Here is a 20,308-nt window from a genome sequence, read left to right as displayed (position 1 = left end):
AACTCTGTACACACAAGGCCTCAGCACCACTCTGCACCCCTAAAATATACAAGGGTAGTTCATGAAATTGGCACTCAACGGACTACACTGATGGCAAACATCATACATGTGTGCTTTAAACATTAGAGGTGGAGTATTACGTCAGCCATTTAACTAATTAATGCTTAATGAAGAACTAAGTAAAACTGAACTCTTGAGTTTACATTTACATTTAAGGCATTTATCAGACGCCCTTATCCAGAGCGACTTACAATCAGTAGTTACAGGGACAGTCCCCCCTGGAGCAATTTTAGGGTTAAGTGTCTTGCTCAGGGACACAATGGTAGTGAGCGGGATTTGAACCTGGGTCTTCTGGTTCATAGGCGAGTGTGCTACCCACTAGGCTACTACCACCCTGAGTTTGAGTATGTTTTAAGTCAACAGAGTTATGTGATTTGCATGAACTGGTTTAGGGGTGTGTGTGTGTGAATCAGGAGGACAGATTTAATCTGTCACTTTGGCTCATTCAGCGCTTTAACTTGATTTGGGAGGTATAGAAAAATTCTGCAGAAGACTCATGAGCTGTGACATTTCTGGAGCGGTGGCTCTGTTGTGCTCTCTCACAATACCAGTTGTGCTATTTTCTTAAAGAAGCCATTAATTCCAGCAGTGTGCAGTGAAAGCGGAACATTCAGGAAGCCTACCTAACATCCTGTGGGAACATTAGCCTGCCAACACCAATCACATACCCCAAGAACATTATATGGCAAATTCACATGCAAATTGCATTTTATAATGACTGCTGCTGTACAAAATTCAAGCATAAAATGAATGAAATATGGGATGTTACATAAATACATAAAGTTAACCTCGATACCTTTTTTATGCTGGTTAGGAATCGGCTAGATGATGTGAATTGAAGCCTTTGTCATATAGCAAAATTCCCATTTTTGATAACAGTACCTTTCAGACATGTATGACAAAAAACATACACACACAAAGAAGCAAATCTTGTCCTATATTTAGCAGCATGCTAATCTCTAAATAAGCACATCTTCACCAATACAGTGGCAAGTCAGTTTGATCCATTAAAATGCAATTTTCATGCACAATGCAGTTGCCAAACCTATTTGGCTCCACAGTGAGATATTCTGCATGTTCATCTAGTGCAGATGATTGCGTGACCAGTAGTTGTCCTTCCTGAGGGCAGCAGGTTGCACAGACATCACGCCCAGCACCGTGCTGATTAAAACAGTCTGCTTTCATGGCACTGTCTTTTTTATCTGCACTGGTGACGGGATGCAGGTGGTATGCCATCAGTGCCACCAGTGGTTAGGTGGAGCCTCATATGGAGAGCATGGATGAAAGGCATGCTGTTATTTGCCAGTCACTGCACTGACAAGTCGTGACATGCTAAGGGCAAAAGTGCCTGCTGTGGCTCATTATGTCATTTCAAAAAGCCCTTTATATAATGCACTATTGACCAAAAAACAATATTAGCATACATTTGTTCCAGTACTAATTTTGAGAAAGTATTAAAGTATTAAAACATGGTCTACAAGCAGAAAATTATCTTGCTTTGGTTATATTATCCACAAACCATTTCTACTGTAAAAGTCCTGAGTTAAATGTCTTGTCCTCAAAATAATAGGGGATTTAGGCCTGAAAGTGCACATAAATTATGTGATAATCTTGCAGGACCAGCATCCCACATGAATCTTGAGTGGTTGTTCAGTGGGGATTCAGCCTGATATGGGGGGTAGTTGTTTTTCAGAATAGCCTCGAGTTAGGCGGCTGGTGATAGAGATTGTGCTGTCACACACCGGGCATGTGTTCACATGTGAATGTATGCTGCAGCACCACCAGACCGTCGGCCAGCGATGCATCACACTGCAGTTTGTTCAGCTGTATTTATGGATTACACCGTGGCTGTGCCATATAGTACCAAGGAATCACTGCAGAATAACAATTTCACTTCCCCATATGTGTCCTCAGGTAGTCGATTCAGTTTTTATCTTTACTAAAACAGTGTGTCCCTGTAGAACTAATTACTTGCTTAAGTGTGTGCTTAAGAGAGAAAGAAAGTAATATCATTCAGTATATAAATGTAAATGAAAGTAAATTAAAAGAACTATTAAAATAAGTTTTTTATAGATTTGGATGGGAAATAAACAACACAAAACATAAAAGTTTCATTTCCCGATGGCAGTGCTCAACTGTCAGTTCTATGTAATGAGTGAGTAATGAATAGCTGACTGCTGACCAGGCCGACTCTTATCCACAAGTACTGTACAGCTTTGAATAGTTCATTTTTGTGAGGATAGAATGTTAAACAGGCACTGAAAAATCCAACATGACTAATTTAAATGTTAAGTATAAATTATTAGCTATCCAGCAAAAATATGAAAAGTGTTGCTTTGGGATTTTTAACAGGCACATATGCATTCTTGACAGAATTATATTTTAGTCCATTGCTAAATTCATTTTGGAAACACCCTTGTTCTGATCAAATGACTGTGCAATCATTCAGTTCAAAGCAAAATTGTAAGGAAAAAATAAACAGGAATAATTTTAGTTATTAATGCAGTTATCTAGTTATCTAATGCAGAGAGTAGACTGTCAATCAGTATTTTCAAAAATCTCAGTAAACCAAATTTTAACAAAAAAAAAAAGGAGAGGTAAAACTCGGTGACCGGAAAGTAAACATGTCTGATTCAGCTTTAGCACAAAAATCCAGCCAAAGAATGTCACTGCCGATCAGGTCAGACTTTTAAAAACACTTTAGGATTTGTGACATTTTTAGCTTAAAAGGCTGCAAAATATTTCTAAATGAAAACCAGAACCAGTAGAAAGACAAACGTTAAAAGAAACTGTCATATCCCTCTGACCTTTTGGTGCTGAACATGTTTGTGGGCTTCTTGGACTTTGTTCAGAAATGCTTCTCAAAATTGAGGTAAGACACAGCGCCTTCAGGGAGCTGACCTGAAAGAAGAAGAAAAAACAGAGATAAGAGGAGGGACATTAAACACATGCTTGCACAGTAGCAACGCTACATTTGTCGATACCGTTCAGGACCATGGCTGCTTTGCCATTCCATACATTTCACCAAATCCTGCCCACTCCATAATAAATAATCCATAATATATGTATATTAAATCAATAGTTTTCCCACCATATATTTTCTGCACTTACTTGCTATATAATCTTTCTTTGGTTATGCTTCTTTTATTGTAGTTTGGGCACCCCTGGCACAGACTAACACACTGTCTCCACACACCACAGCACAGCACCCAGTGCACACAGTTAAATGAGGTATCTGCATTTACCCCATCACCCCTGTTGAGGAGTGTGCAGCCATGAAGGGCGCCCGGGGAGCAGTGTGTGGGGACGGTGCTTTGCTCAGTGACACCTCAGTGACACTTTGGCGGTTCGGGATTCAAACCGGCAACCTTCTGATTATGGGTCCACTTCCTTACCCTCTGGGCCACCACTGATTTGGGTGGACTCATTAGGGAATGGTTTTCTATCTGTGTATCAAATTATATTAAACACTGACCTGACATCTTATTGCATTTTATATTTAAACGTCTGTCTACGAATGATTGCTTGTCGGTGGGCAGACGCAAGGAGATGGAACATATTTCAAACCCTGATTGCAAAGCCACCATAACACCTCAGCCATAAATCAGCACTAAGGAGGAGGACAGCACGCTGATAAATACATCATATTTAAGCACAAAAAGAAAGACCCTGGCACAGAATGTCCTAGCTCTCTGCAATCAGACAGGGTCAACTAGTGGGGGTCCTAGTGAACCGGAATTGATCTCTTCATCGATGGTAACTTGAAAGCACGTTGTAAGTCACTCTGGATAAGGGCGTCTGCCAAATGCCGTAAATGTAAATAGGCAGAAACCTTGTTTTTTTTTATTTTGTTTTTTTTATATCACTCAAAAATATCTGGGAAGCAAGAAAACATGGTCATTATCTCCACAAAAAGTCGGTGGTACAGTCATGCTTTAACTTCTGATGCCCTTTGATCTCAACAAACATTTCTGCATTGCTATATTCATGTCCCACATGCAACAACTGTTGAGGACGAGGGCACGTGCGCTTTACCTAAAGAACACCGCAGGTCCATTTGATGCTCAGCACGCTGGGCTGTGTGCTGAAATGTAAAGGTTATTGGAGAGGGAACTTAAATATTAATGTGAAGACCTGTGTGGGCTTCACTTTCCTCCTTGTCTATGTGGGTAATGAAGATTGTAGGCCTCCCCAACAGAGATGACAGATCAGACACAACGATCTCCACCAGATTTCTTTTATTACTTCACCTCACTTTTCTTAAACTTTTGGCCGCCCTGTTAATATCTGAAATGTCACATTCCCTGAAAGAACTGATACTCAACCCCAAAAATCTGAAGCTGTCCATGGTGCTGATTCATGTAGTTTGTGTAGAACCGGTGCCTTACTATAACCAGCTACACTGCATTGCCCCTCTCTCTCTCTATATATATATATATATATGTATATAGAGACACAGTCTAAACATATTTATCTAAATTCCCTATGTGGTTATTTGAAGGTGGTTGAAGCTGTATTATCTAGAAAAATGACCTGAATTTAACAAACAGATAAACAAATAAAACTCGTTAATAAGATTGTATCTGAATGGAACATTTAAAACGGTCACGTACCAGACATTTACTGGTACTCTGGACCGAGATTTCATGTCGCCTTGACTTGTGTCACCCTGATTATTATTACATTCATTGTTATTCATTTAAATGTATCCTAATCGTGTCCTGTCCTCGTGCTGTCATTTGTCTTTTACTCCTGTTTTATATCTGGCGTCTGTCTGAGGGTCCTTCTACCCTGCTTAAATGTATTAAATCCCATGTTAGTGTGTCGTGCGTTTGCGTCCTTCTGTCCTTGCCTCACCTTCCTGACAAAACATGAAGTGCATCTTGTACTACAAGTGATTTATACCATTGATTCATGTGGGTCTGATTATTACTTAATGCAAATGATGGTGACTCATCTATCTCTTTTTTTTCCCCACTCATTTTTTCTTTTTTCAGCAAAATAGTGCAGAGAGTTTAGACTTAGTATTCAAATTGGTGATGTTCATATGGACATGTTCAGTGTTCATAATGAAATAAAACTATTATTTATTTATTTGTATTTACTAGGATTACTATAGTTCTTCTTAACCTATTTGCCAGGGATGCACATTATTTAGTGACCCAATTCCTTTATTCCTTATTTAAAAATCATTCATAAAATATTTTTTATGTGAAGTTTGTGCTGATGGAGCAGGGAACATTGTAGTGCTGTAATGTTTTGGAGCTGGGGAACCCTGGCGTTATAAGAAGTTATAAATATCTACTGTCTGTTCTTCCCACGCCCTCCAATTCAAGGGAAATGTGGGAGGACAGACAGGGGACCTTCTGCCGTAAATCCGAGCAGGCCTGCCTCGTCTGGCGGAGGGTGGATTGTTGTTCCAGGGTGTCGCGAGAACGCGAGAGCCGCACAAAACATGTTTCCTATCCAGCGCTCATTAACTCTGGCTCCTGTCAGAGCTTAATTGTCCCCCAACAAACGGACACCTGACAAACACAATTAGTATCTCTGTGCCTTCGATGATGAGGCGGGGCCCACGTGAGGCTCGCGGAGTGCACTCTAAAAGGAGGCACAAAGTTTCAGCCAGTAACAAACCATGAAGTATGCTGCCTAACTTCAAGGACACGGGGTGTTTTTGCTAATTGGCCAAAGGAGGTGGATTACTCGTTAACGGCTGCTTCGAAAGTGCCTGTCCTCACTTTACTATTTTTAAAACGCTGCACCTCCAGCCACGCAGCCCATAAAGCAGGCAGCACAACACACTACCTATTTGTCCAATTTCTCGCGGCGCAGTGAGGGATTATGGGGTTTTAATCACTGGCTGCGCGACTGCAGTGGTATGAGTCATCGGCGCCGCGCGGCACTCGGCTTCGTTCGCGCCACATTACCTTTGTTTGGCCGTCGCCGTTCGCCCCCCCCGCGCAAATTCATTTCCCCCTGCACTCCGAGGCCGACTGTTTCTGGCCTTAACGGGGGCACACAATAGCCAGGCGGGGAGCGCAATGCGCTAATGCAAATTCTCGCCCGCTCATTACGGCCTGAGTAAACGCGCCTGTTTGCAGTCGGTGCTGTGAGTTATCACCTGGAATCAGGCACTCGTCTCATCCTGGAGATTCACCGGCGTGTACAGCTACAGCCGCATTGCCAACTCTCTGAAGGCGCAATCAAAGAAAAGTGCTGCTGAGGAAGAAAGTGACAAGCGCTTTTACAAAGTTACTGAAAAGTATACAAAATGCCTCTTTTCCTCATGCAGACCCTAAATTTAAATTACCAGTAACAAAAATTCTGTAAATCTTTCACTGTCTGTTCTATATGATTACATGTAACATACAAGCCGTTACACACAGGACCACAAGCTGCTGAGCACCCCAAACTTATCATATTTGCATAATAGAAGAACTCTAATGTGTTTTTGCTCTGCTGAAGTGGATTGGCGCACTGTTCAGGAGTTGGTCCTGCCTCCAGCTAGCATAACCTCAAAAAGCCTGTTCAGAAAATGGATAGTCACACCGAGAACAGCTCTTGAAAAGGATAAATGAACGGAATCTAAAATAATGAATATGAAGAATTTATCCAGCTATATATTAGCTATGCCGGTTCAAATCCCGATCTGCCAAGGTGCCACTGAAGTACCACTGAGCAAAGCACCGTCCCCACATCTGCTCCCCTGGCACCTGTCATGGCTGCTCACCAAAGGTGATGGGTTAAAAGCAGAGAACACATTTCGTTGTGTCACCGTGTGCAGTGCTGTGTATCATAATGACAATCACTACACTTTCATTTCATTCATTCAAAGGTGTAGGTCCAAATCTGCAATTACCTGTCAATTTATGGAATAGCTGTGATAAACAATAGGACCCAACACTTCTCCTCACATTCCATCATGTCACTCCTTTGAAGTGAGGCAGGTTGCATTATCCTGCTCAAATTTGCTACAGATATTATGGAACAGGCACTACCTTATAGGGGTGCAGATGCTTTGCAGCATCAACTTGAATGTCATAAAACCATGACCTTGTCACTGGAGTGTGTGTTGTCCTCCCCAGGACCACAACAGGTAGTTACCAACTGAAGCATATCAAGATAACCCCACAAGACTTGTCCTTATAGAGATATGCTGACCTATTTAGCCTCACAAATTTGCCCAGAGTCACTGTTTGTTTGTTTGCTGCCTTCACTTGTCTGCTACCTACAGATATCCAATCAGAAACAGAAACTAGCTACTGACAACACAGGCTGCCAGTCCATCAGACCTAGTATTCCATACTATGTATAAACCACTGTGTTTTATTGGAAACAAGGTATATTCATTGTTGTGTAAAAATGATTATGCAAAACAGCATCACCTAGTGTACAATGACAGAACAGGTTGTGTAAACATTTATTGTTAAGAGAAGTGGTGAGACCTTTCATCCTTAATAAAAATATAATTAGAAAAGATTAATTAAAAAATATGATGATGGAATATGCATTGTCAGCAGAAATCATTTGAACAAATCTTTGTATTTAAAAAATACAGTAAAGGCCAAATGTTTGGACACACCTAGTCATTCAAAGTGTTTTCTTTATTTTCATGACCATTTACATTTGTAGATTCTCACTGAAGGCATCAAAACACATGTGGAGTTATGTACTTAACAAAAAAAGGTGAAATAACTGAAAACATATTAACATATTATATTCTAGTTTCTTCAAAATAGCCGCCCTTTGCTCTGATTACTGCTTTGCACACTCTTGGCATTCTCTCGATGAGCTTCATGAGGTCGTCACCTGAAATGGTTTTCCAACAGTCTTGAAGGAGTTCCCAGAGGTGTTTAGCACTTGTTGGCCCCTTTGCCTTCACTCTGCGGTCCAGCTCACCTCAAACCATCTCGATTGGGTTCAGGTCCGGTGACTGTGGAGGTACATAACTCCACATGAATGAGAAGATGTGTCCAAACTTTAGGCGTGTACTGTACCTCCACATCTTATATACCACTTATTAGGGGCAGTGGTGGCCTAGTGGTTAAGGAAGCGGCCCCGTAATCAGAAGGTTGCTGGTTCGAATCCCGATCTGCCAAGGTACCACTGAGGTGCCACTGAGCAAAGCACCGTCCCCACACACTGCTCCCCGGGCGCCTGTCATGGCTGCCCACTGCTCACTCAGGGTGATTGGTTAAATGCAGAGGACAAATTTCACTGTGTGCACTGTGTGCTGTGCATCACGTGTGACAATCACTTCACTTTCACTTCACAAATGGACAAAATACATGGATGCTATTTGTAATATTTGTAATGTGTCTGTGTGTTCTTTGCATGTTAACATTTTTGTGTATATTTCTTACAAATAATTCAGATACTTTCATAAAACCCAAGGCCGCTGCACAAAGTCAAAGGATTTTTTTTTGAGTAAGATTTGTTTTTAAGAATGTTTTTGAGCATGTCCAAAGACAGGGCATTTCAGATTTCAAACAAGAGTATAGTAGATCTAATCGGTACATGAAACATGTATCTTAAAGGACTGGAGGAAGGGCAGAGGGGGCATTTTTGCTGAATAATACAAATGATGGCACTTATTTGAATCATGTGTACTCTGTGAAACAGCAGAATATAATAAAAAGCCTTTTGGTTGTGCCAGGCTCCTGGCAAGGTACTAAGCTGTCAATTCCAGTGAGACGCAAAAAGACTGGATGTTTGAATTTATTCTGCTGACTCATTACATGAAATTACATTACACTGACAGTGACAAATGCTCCTGGGACTGTTTTCAAAAATGACTTTGTTCCAGGGCTTAACTTAATCATGAGGGCCATAGAAAAGAAAGGAGATGGTAAGGTTCCGTTTGGCAGGAGCATCTCACTCATGTCGGACACACCGCTGCTAAATCCTGTCAATCACCTACTCATATTAACCTGCTGCACCGGCTAAGCAGGCTTTAAACAAATTGATCTTTAAAACAGGATGATTTCTTCTCTAACTGAAAATCGAGTAGAAAACATGGATAAATGTGGATATCAAATTTACGTGGTTAATTTGATATGACAAAAACAAAATGCTGTGTGTAATAGACACCCGACACTAAGTCTGTATTTCGCTGCTATCTGTCACTTTTTGGCTGTACGCTGAAAAATGTATCCTTTGAACATATTTGATTTGAATGTGTACATTGGTCCCATTGATCCAACCAACATGATCCAACCAACATAAATGTTTCTCTTTTTTTCTAAATATTTAATGCATCTAAGATTGTTTTTTAAAAAAATCATGTAGATGCCAATTTAGTATTTTAGGGTAATAAACTACTTCAATGAGATTTTCAACTGTAATGTCAATGGTGTGGTTTATAATGATGAAAGTCATTTACATTCAAAAGTTATCTCAAAGACTTTATGAAGCATGTGAACCAAGAATTTAGACAAGCACCTTACAACCATTGATATTTAGTGGTCACCAAGGTGAGAGTGCACACAAAAAAAATTGCAGCATTTCCTACATTCCATCGACCAAACAAGCAATCGCCCAGACGGCATGTGACCCTGGTAACCTCCCTGTTCAGTTCATCCCCAGTAGGCAGGCACATGTAAATTAACCTGCCCTAACCTGTCCAATTACACTTTTTCCATTTCCAGTGGTGGGCAAACATGATTAAATTGATTTCAGGTTTTTAATTCAGTCACTTCCAGTCCTTGTGTTGAATATACTAGATTCTTTCATTCTCGATAATTAACTGAAATGTACTTGGCTAAATCATATTTCTATAAAAGAAACATACATTAATTGTGTTACATTGTTGTAAATTCAAAGACCCCCTGTTTCCATTTTTTTTTCAGTGTATGGGCAATACAACAATCACTGTTGTAACATCAATGAACTCTGGACAATGCTACTGAACAGTAATGACTCTGAGACAATGTTACATAATGTCTTAACCACTGTCAGATATCTCATGCAATCATTTCATGCATTTTCTTAGCAAGCACAAGAGCAAGAACTAGGTCATGTGGGATGACACACACACAATGACTCTTTGACCAACATGCAACATACAGTCAGAGTTTAGCATAGCAAATCCTTAATCCAAGTCTATCCTCATGGAACATGTCATTTTTAAGGCTAAAGTGAAAAAATCAGGTCAGGAAATGTGTATAACATGCATTGGCTGACATCAGAGGCCCACATTCATTTTTTATGTAATTAAAATGTCATCACCAATTTGAATAATGTGAAATTCAAGGATACCATCTAATTACTCATTTGAATGGTTTCCATGAAATCATGAGTCCATTGTTAATTTAACATTTTGCTTTGAGATAATGTGTACTACCTGTCACACTCCTTACTGTCAAATGATGAATATCTGATGATTACAATTAAAATCATAGAATTTGGACCTCCAATTTATAATTAATTCATCCTTCAGTCTATGGAACATTTCCTCTAGGGGTTCCTGATATATTGTGTACATTGTGAATCTGAGATAACAGTGAGCTTGACCTTTGGGTGAGTTCATCTTTGAGTCTAATGGTAGAATTGAAGCAATGGCCTAAATTATATTATAGTGCTTTGAATGAAATAGTATCAAATCTAAACAGTACCCATCATTGCACCCTAACATCCTGTGGTGTGGCGCTATCCACAGACCCACAAAGTCAATTTATGCAGACCACCTCAAGTGCTTGTGTTTCTCAGTGAAGGACAATAATGAATTGATTATGACAAATTAATTTATTAGTAAGGGATTATGATTGAGTTAAATATTGCTTTTCGTAGTATTTATTCCACAAGGAAATAGTTCATCCCTGACCCAGTTGTTCCCGAGCAAAATTCTACAGTAACAGGTCACATGATCTTCCAGTAACATTTATTTCTTTTATAGCCCAAAATCACATACCGTATGTGTGAGTGGGCTTTGACAGGCCCTACAGTTGGCACAAGTTGACCCTTTCTGCCCACAAGGAAAACCACAAGGACTGAGTCAGAGAGGGACCCCCTTTCTTGTTAAAGTGAGCGTGCAATAGGTGTCAGTGCAGGGTTGGTAATGATTTGTCCAAGACACCAACAGGTGTAGTGGCTGGAAAGTCCAAAATGCAGTATAGAGGATTTGTCCATGTTTTGAGGTACTGGACAGTGCAGAGTAGGTTTTTCCAGTGTCATGGTCTACACTATATGTGCATTATAATGTTACTGGCCCGTGTGAATAGTAATAACAGTAAATAGTAATAAAGCCAAATATTATAAGAGATGCATCAGAATGACCTGATCATGCCACTCCTAGGAGTCCTCTCAGCCAATCAAAATGACAGCTCAGCACTAACGGTGGTATAATATAATACATAACGGCACTAAAGCCCACACAAGTCTACACATGGAAAAGCTGGTGTGAAAAAGCTTCTGTGAAACAGTTAATCCTCTCCTCTCAGTGCTATAAAAAAATGGCACATTTCAAATCTGACCAGTGGTAGTCTGCTGCAGGGCTTAAAATAGAAGGAGGGGATTTATCTGATGCAGTTATGTCACAAGCGAGTCTATCTTTCTTGGTTAAAAATATGGAACTGGTTGCATCATCTGCCATATGCCAAAAATTGTCTAACAATAATCCAGGTTTGTAAATAGGATGTGTTTATTGGCGCATGTGAGGATGCCGAGTGGGAAATCTCTACCACATTATAAAACCATACTAAATAAATAATTGAAACAGGAACCGTATCTGCAACTGCATCCCTGCTTATTTGCTTTAACTTATATGCATTGAACAGGAATCACAACCAGAAACAAATGCTATAAAAATGAATCCTTTTCTCCATTTTGTCCTTGTGAGTCCCAGAGAGGTGATTTGCTGTGGGGAGAATGAGGGGAAACCTTGAATCAGTCTTCATGCCCACAAACATGAGAAGCTTCCTTTGACATAGAAAGCTTCCTTTGACATGGTACATGTGCTCCCGATGCCTGTTTACCGAGGAGTCGGGCTTCCTGCACTAATTACGGGTCTAGGGACAGACAGCAGCAGGAGAGACATGTATACACCCATACATGCTGATAATCACTGGCATCTTCTGTGCACAACACACAAAGACACACAGGCACATGATTTTTAATAATTCATTTTTAAAACGGCAACATTGCTGGAACGTTGAAGGAACATTCGGTCAGTGTTGGAACAAACAGAAGTCATTAAAAAAGAAATCAATGGATTTTTAACCGTAGACTAAACATAACATCACATTTTAAAACACATAACATAGCCATATACCCAAAGACATTACTGTGCATGTAATCGTCCTATCAATCATGTACGACAGATCAATGAGATTTCTTTTTTTTTTATTCTGACATTACCACTGCTGAGCATCAGGGCTTAATTCTTCTTGCACTACAATATGATGTGGTAATCTTATTGATGATATGGAAATCCTGGAATGTTAACTCTTCACTTTTACAATCCTGTAGATGAAGGAAGTTTGAAGCAAAGGTGCCTGTTTGTGAACTGGCCAAGGTAGTATTGACCTTACGACTCCTAGATTGATTTATTCATGCATGTATATAATCTGTGCTGTACACTTTGCCCAGTACTGCATTTTGGTTTTGCTCATCACATTTGTAATGGCAGGGCAGAAAGTTCACCGCTGGCATAAGTAATGTAGTACTCCCCGTTCTGCTTCCTATTCCCATTCCCATGATGTTCAACAATGGGACCAGTATTTTAATCTTAATTAAAAAAAACAAAACAAATATATTGACAAGAATTTCATACACCAACGTAAAAGGCAACGTGAAAAAATAGACACAGAGACACTGTGCACAACACAAAACCACGACTACATTTACAATTGCAATTTAACTTAAGAGGAGTACCAGTCCGGACATCCCACACGCACACGTACACGTAAAACATTTCTCTCACAGGGGAACTTCTGACACTCCCAACTGCGCATAAAGTCTTTTGTCCTCGAACACGACGACGACCGCGTAAATACGGAGGGCGCGGGACGGGAAGAAAGTAGAAGTAAAAAAAAGAAGGTCGCTACTCACGAGCAGGTCGCACCAGTCCCCGGCGACACCGGCTCGGCTCTTCAACGTGACAGGAGTCGCATCCTCGCTGGATGTGGTCGCCACATGCAGAGTAATTTGACCTTCTCGTCGCAGAAAGTACCATCGCTCGGATGGGGGAGGAGCGGAGCGAACCAAAGCAGGACGGGAAGGCATCGAGCGTCTGATCTGACACATGAAGAGCAATGAGCCATCACTAACATGCAGTATTGTACTTACTGTGCTTATGTAGTTATACATTACTGTATAAATATTACTTTATACCGTTTTTTAAAAGACATTAGGACCACAGTAAACCATTTACTTATAAGCTGTGATCTATAAACCTGTAGAATTCGAACGAAAAGCTTAATAAACCAGTGTGTACATCCTTAGACCCTACAAAGCATCCTGCTGTCAAATTAAAGAGACTGATTAACCCCGACCCACCTGCCAAAAAAAATAAAAATAGCTGTCTTATTGAACATATATTCTGCAAAAGCCATGGTTCACAGAGAGCATAACATGGATCTCATTGGTAAAAGGTATCTCATTTCCAAGGTACTGCACAATTATCATATTGCCATGCAACCTTTAATAACATCTTAATCCGTAGGCTTTCCGTATGGAATTGGCCCACACTTCAACTGTTCTGGTAAGGTTTTCCGCAAGGTTTGGTTTTGTGTTTATGGGAATTTTTTGAATGATATCCCTAAAATAGCATTTTTGAGGTCAGGCACTGATGTTGGATGAGAAGGCCTGGCTTGCCGTCTATCTTCGTGCTGAGGCTGAGGTCAGGGCTTCTGTGCAGGTCAGTCAAGTTCCTCCATGCCAAATTTACTCACCCTTCTCTTCATGGTACTTGCTTGAGGCACTGGTAAACAGTCATGTTTGAATGGGAAGGGGAATGTGGACTCGATGCTCAGGTAGCATTTTATCATGGTGCCACAGTACTGGAATTCACTGAGCTTCTGAGAGTAACCGATCCTTTCACAAACATTTGTAGAAGCAGACCTCAGATGCTCAATTTTATACATGGTCACATGGAAGTGAATGGAACGCCTGAATTCAATGAATACCTTTGGCAATATACTGTACACTTAAAGTTTAAAGTGAAGTGATTGTCACATGTGATACACAGCAGCACACAGTGAAATTTGTCCTCTGCATTTTACCCATCACCCTGAGTGCGTAGTGGGCAGCCATGACAGGCGCCCGGGGAGCAGTGTGTGGGGACGGTGCTTTACTCAGTGGCACCTCAGTGGCACCTTGGCGGATCGGGATTCGAACCAGCAACTTTCTGATTACGGGGCCGCTTCTTTAACCGCTAGGCCACAAATTTGAATTCCATAAAGTATGTTTAGCAAAAAAACAACACATAGTTTCACCAAAAGCATACCATGCCCATGACGAGCATGGTGGCAGCAAGCTAAAGATAATACAAGAACTGTCCCTGCTTCATATTTATAATCTAGGGGCAGTGGTGGTCTAGCGATTAAGGAAGCGGCCCTGTAATCAGAAGGTTGCCGGTTCGAATCCCGATTGGGCCACTGAGTAAAGCACCGTCTCCACACTGCTCCTGTCATGGCTGCACACTGCACACCAAGGGTGATGGGTAAAAGCAGGGGACATGTTTCGTTGTGTCACGGTGTGCTGTGCTGCAGTGTTTCACAATCACTTCACTCTCATGACATAGAATTGTGGGAAAGAAACAATATGAACCTTGTCACACGGTACTGTTTTTAATATTTTAATCTGGTTCCATCTTATTTTTTAGGCACACAGAGAGTACAAATAAGATGCAATTACATGCATACACACTGCAGGCATGTTGCTCCCATGATTGAGCATAGCAGACATATGGCTCCATTTGAAAATATTTGCACACAATAAATTCACCCACATAGACTGTAACTGTGCATGAGTGACAAATGATGTGTTGTGATGTGCAAAAGTTTGATTGGATTCAATATCAGGTAATATGAGGGTTACTGCACAGAGCTGCAGAAGGCCAGAGTTCACTGGCAGCATTGATCACAGAGGAGGACATGCAGGTGGTTAATGACATAAACATTCTGGGGAGAGAGCAGATGGGGACAGAAGGAGAATTATGAAAAGGGAGGGTAGGCCAAGGAGAAGAGGATGACTTCAGGGAGATTGCACCTGTCTGCATGTGTGCATGATGGGCTGCTTGTGCTCACTCACATTTGGGTGTGTGCTCTGTTCCTGCCAGAAAATTGCTCCGTCACTGGCACAGCCGGGCACCGTCTTATGAGTGGGTGCCAGATGACACCGCACATTTCCGCCGTGTCACATCATTTGGTTGGCGTAACAATGAAGATCACAGCTCACATGCAATTATTTTCCACCAACACAGGCACCTGCTCTGACTGCTCCCCTCCATCTGTCCAAGTGGCCCCTGCATTTCCCATCCCATTCCAATGCATTTTTCACCTAAAAGGGACAGTTTGGTAAAGCTATCACAGTAAGTTGAGTGTTGTCAGGATTGTCTTCTGTTTGATCTGCATGTCCATCTTCTGTAAATACTACATGACTAATGAGACACAGTAATTCAAGCTGAAAGTCATTTTGACAAAAACTGAAGCCTTTTCAAAAACAAGTTTTTCTCTACCTGGCATATGTTTCAGTATTGTACCTGGTTGTCATAGTGACTTATGCCTCCTGAGACAAGTCGAAAATTGCACTCATCTATAGTAACCGAGCAGGCATTGTCTAATTAGAGTAAGGAGCTTGTTGAACGTTTTCCTCTGTGAACTCTGGAGCAGAGACGGTAGTAAAATTAGATTAGAGGCTGTGGCTAATTATATTTACATACCACACATTAGATATTGAATTTTGAATATATATTATAGTTAATAGTATTCTAATTTCACTCATTATGAGCCTATAGCATTTAGCAAGAAAATCTATTTTCTGACTAGTTATTTGTTTTTTGGGAAAATGCTTGTAGACTGCATTGCAAGTAGGACTTTACATGAATAATCTCATTATTACCCCTATAAAGCTGTCTCAGAAGCACTCTATATCATCTCTATCTACATACAGGGACTTCATCAGGATATTAGAATTATTCAGGTAAATTTTACTGTCACAACGTTGTCCAAACACAGTAACTGCTTTACAGAATAGCTGCCCAGATGGTCTTTGGAATACCACCCTGCTGAAGGTGGCTAGTCTTCAAAATTTCACATACATAGTCATACATATTTGTCACATACATAGTCATACAGTGATAGTGATACGTCCACCTTAAATAGTCCTGTGTATGAGAAACTGGCTGCTGTGGAAAAATCTGTAAGACCTGAATAGGGCCCAGAAATAACAAAAAAAAGAAAAAAAAAGAAAACATGCATGATGCATGTTTTTAATGTCCAAAACACAAACCAGGGAGATTAAAAGTTCAGAGCAGTCAAGAGATGATAGTTTAGAGCTTGGATTAAAGTTGGCATGTGGTTTGGTGTACCCTAGGTGAAGATTGAGTCAAAATCTCAATGTGTTTACAGCATAAGAACTTGACATATGAAACAAATACTGTCAATAATGTTTGAAGTCTGGAGGTATTGAGTAAAAAATTCAAGAAGAAAGAAAGACTTGTTACCATATTGATTTATGCCTGGTGTCAGCGGTTAGAGGTAAAAATCAATGAGCAATTCATGGAGTCCAAGGGGGCATGAGTGATTCATCAGAGGCCTTCCAGTGCTCATCCTGCTGGGATTTCATAAATAAATCAAGGAGCTGCACAGGCCACAAGAGAGAATGACCTTTCATGGACAATGGATTCAGATTAGGACCAGCTCTGTCTCTAGGTGGTTTTGAACATGGAGCTGCAGGTATACCTGTTGTGTATATTTTTGATTTATAACTCCCTTGTTTAGAATAAAAAATGTGGGCAAACAGAGAGACAAAAGCACAAAGATTACCAATCAAAGTCAAAGTAAACTTTATTGTCATCTTCGCTATATACAGTACAGCATATAGTGAGACAAGACAACAAGGCTCTGGTTACATCAAGTAGATAGAATGGAATAAGAAAATAAATATAAACTTACACACACATTGTAGGAATTGTCAAAATCTGTAGTGGTTTACTTAATGTAAACATGCTTTTTTTCCATCTGATGAACTGAAACAGGAAATGGATTTTCATGGACACTTTTGTCATCTCAGTTACTGTCACATCCGATCTTTTGCCCTCCAAAGCCACAAAATGATAGCTTCATCTGGATCATGAAGTAGGTAAAATCAATGAACTCTTCTGTGGACTGTTATAATTATAGCAGTACATGGGTAAGATTTCCTCACAATTTCATCTCTCTGTATACTGCTCATAGCTCTCTTGACCTTGTTTAAGGATAAAGTGTTCATCTGTTTTTTTCTATTCAGATACATTTCTAAATGTGTGGTGTGACCAGCCCTGTACACTACAAAGATTTGCATAAGCAAATGCCAAGAATATGTGGTATAAAGAATTCCCAAGGAAAATGGATAAAGCCTCAAGATACAGAGCAAATGTCATGGGCCTTTGCTTTAAGGACCCCACTGAATAACTCATTTGAAATCAATGACGTAAGATATTTAAACACAAATTAAAAGGACAAAAGACAAATGAGTTAGTATTTCTCATTTTAAAGCAATCAGTAACTTATACTTATACTAATTATACTGTAAGTAGAAATCGAGCTCATTGGTGAATTTCTCAATTTTTCACTAATTGCTGATTTCAGTCTATTGTTAGATGGTGGATGTTCAAGTGTGCATTAACAGACATACTTGCTAACCCTATCCCAGATGCTTGAATGGGAACAAACATTGCACCCTACGGTGGCCCTTTGTGAGAAATGATGTCGCATTGCACAAGGTAGACAAGGTAGACAGCAGCATCTCCAGAGCCTTCTTGTACTATTTGTGCTCTTCTTATCCTTACATTGTCGAACTTACACATAAATTTCACTTTGGTATGCAAAAACGAATTTTCCTGTGACTAAATGACTGATTGTTTACCCCAGACTGGGATGTTACTGGCTGTGACATGGTCCTCTGCGTGTGGTGAACGCTTCTCAGTCTTGATCCAGTCCACATTCCCTGAGTTAAATTATGCCGAGTTAGAACAGCTGCAGGAGGTTGGGTGAGGCCTGCTGCTCTCAGAAAACATTACCCATCACCAGGGCTGGGATACGGTATTTAAAAATATCTGACACCCACATTCCCTGACAGTCGAGTCGGTAAATGTCATTCATCATTCCCTGCTGCCTGAGCCATTTTAATTACAGCAGTGAATTTACTGCACGGCTGCAGCCCTCACCCGGTTATAATCTTATTTCTTTTCTCTTCATCCATTCCATTCATGGAAACAGGCATGTATTCAACGAGTGTCTGACGTTGCAATGCTGTGAATCACATGTTACTTGCCACATTTGAAATATTCTTTCATGTGGGTACTTGTTGATTTAATTTTGCCGTACAGTTCTCCTTCATGCAAGCTTTAAAAGTTAATGTGGCTGCAGAGTCAGCATCCATTGACAATTTCTGCCATGCAGGCACCAGTGTGTGATTCAAGCTGACCAGGCAATGCAATTACCTTTGGCATAAGCCTAGAAGAATAATGGAAGCATATTTACATGTATTAAGCATATTTACATGTATTACCATGTACGTAGGTCATATATTTGCCTCTGAGCATTTACATTAACATGACATGCAGGGACATGTAACCCCTGTGACATTTTCTCTCACCAAACTTTTATTTATCAGTAAAATTTGTACCCTCCCTCCTTTGTTGAGAATTCTTTCCTGAGCTGAACAGTCGGAAAGTGACATAGTACACACAGCAAAATATGTCCTCTGCATTTAACCCGTCACCCTAAGTGAGCGGTGGGCAGGCTTGGCGGCTCAGGATTCGAACTGGCAACCTTCCGATTATAAGTCCGCTTCCTTACCCGCTAGACCACCACTGCCCACCGGTGTCTGGGTGTTGTGTCGTTCGCAAACGATTTGTTCAAAACTGGAACGTACTGAACCGAATAACTTTTTCAAGTGATCCGTTCGTTTCTTGGTTCAGTGGAGCCGTCACTCCGTGAACTAAACTCTTCTGAATCATTTTCCTCTGAGGGTGACCATTGTTCTCCATTTTTTCAAACAGATTTCGTTTTAGTTTTTTAAACAGATATAGCAGTACAACACAGTATAACACAAATGTTTCCTGAACCGCTCTGTAAAAATAGAATAACAGAAGGCTAGTAAAAAGTAAGCATGTTAAAAATGTATGTTCAAAGAGAACATAAGACACAGACATATATATATATATATATAGTGGCTATAGATTGAGCAATGACCAGTGTAGCAGTAACAGAGTGCAGGTTAGTGATTAAATTCAGATGGTCAGGGTGTGAGGTGTGGTGGCATGTCCTGGTGTTGTGTTCAAGTGTACCTCAGAGAAAAGGAACTGCTAAAAAAGAAAAAACTCTTAAATGCCACTAAATTGTTTTCGGCAATCTGTAATATTAGTCTAGTCTTTGCGTCAATCTGTCATTTTAGTTATTTATTAATCTTAGTCATGTTCAGACTAAAATGAGACATTTTAGTCAAGTTTTCATTTTGGACACCGGGCAGTGGTGTTTTTTTGGTGTTTGGTGTTTTTTTGGACACCGGGGCAGTGGTGTTCGGGGCAGTGGTGGTGCAGCGGTTAAGGAAGCGACCCTTTAATCAGAAGGATGCCGGTTTGAATCCTGATCCACCAAGGCGCCACTGAGGTGCCACTGAACAAAGCACCGTCCCCACACACTGTCATGGCTGCCCACTGCTCACACAGGGTGATGGGTTAAATGCAGAGGACAAGTTTCACTGTGTGCACCGTGTGCTGTGATGCTGTGTATGACAAGTGAGAATCACTTCACTTTAATTAATTCAATTAGTCTTGTTATTATTCATCAACAATATTACATGATCTATTTTGTTATAGTTGTCACATGACCAGCATTTCATCTTGCTTCATCTCATCTTCTTCATGTGAAAAAGGCTTGTAGACAAAGATATTTTGTTGACGAAAACATTACTAATTCACATACGGTAAACATTACTAAATCACGTACAGTAGCACGCAGCAGGTTGAAAGTGAGTTGAAAGTGCAAGTGAAGTGATTGTCACACATGATACACAGCAGCACAGCACACAGTGCACACAGTGA

General features: G+C 40.5%; 1 protein-coding gene across 1 annotated transcript in view; it reads right to left on the bottom strand.

Annotated features, from left to right (window-relative positions):
* The window catches only part of oxr1a (oxidation resistance 1a), a 99,666-nt gene extending 86,422 nt beyond the window's left edge, over positions 1 to 13,244 (bottom strand). Inside the window, exons 1-2 of the mRNA XM_028978917.1 lie at positions 13,108 to 13,244; positions 2,868 to 2,961 (exon numbers count right to left, since the gene is read on the bottom strand). Coding sequence (XP_028834750.1) covers positions 2,868 to 2,884 — 17 coding nt within the window. The 5' untranslated portion in view covers positions 2,885 to 2,961; positions 13,108 to 13,244. The remainder of the gene's footprint in view (positions 1 to 2,867; positions 2,962 to 13,107) is intronic.
* Between the last annotated feature and the right edge of the window lie 7,064 nt (positions 13,245 to 20,308).

Source organism: Denticeps clupeoides, chromosome 5, assembly GCF_900700375.1.
Source record: "Denticeps clupeoides chromosome 5, fDenClu1.1, whole genome shotgun sequence".
Classification (NCBI taxonomy): Eukaryota; Metazoa; Chordata; class Actinopteri; order Clupeiformes; family Denticipitidae; genus Denticeps; species Denticeps clupeoides.
The sequence above is the reverse complement of the archived record's forward strand: the minus strand, read 5'-3'. Positions and strand labels throughout refer to the sequence as shown.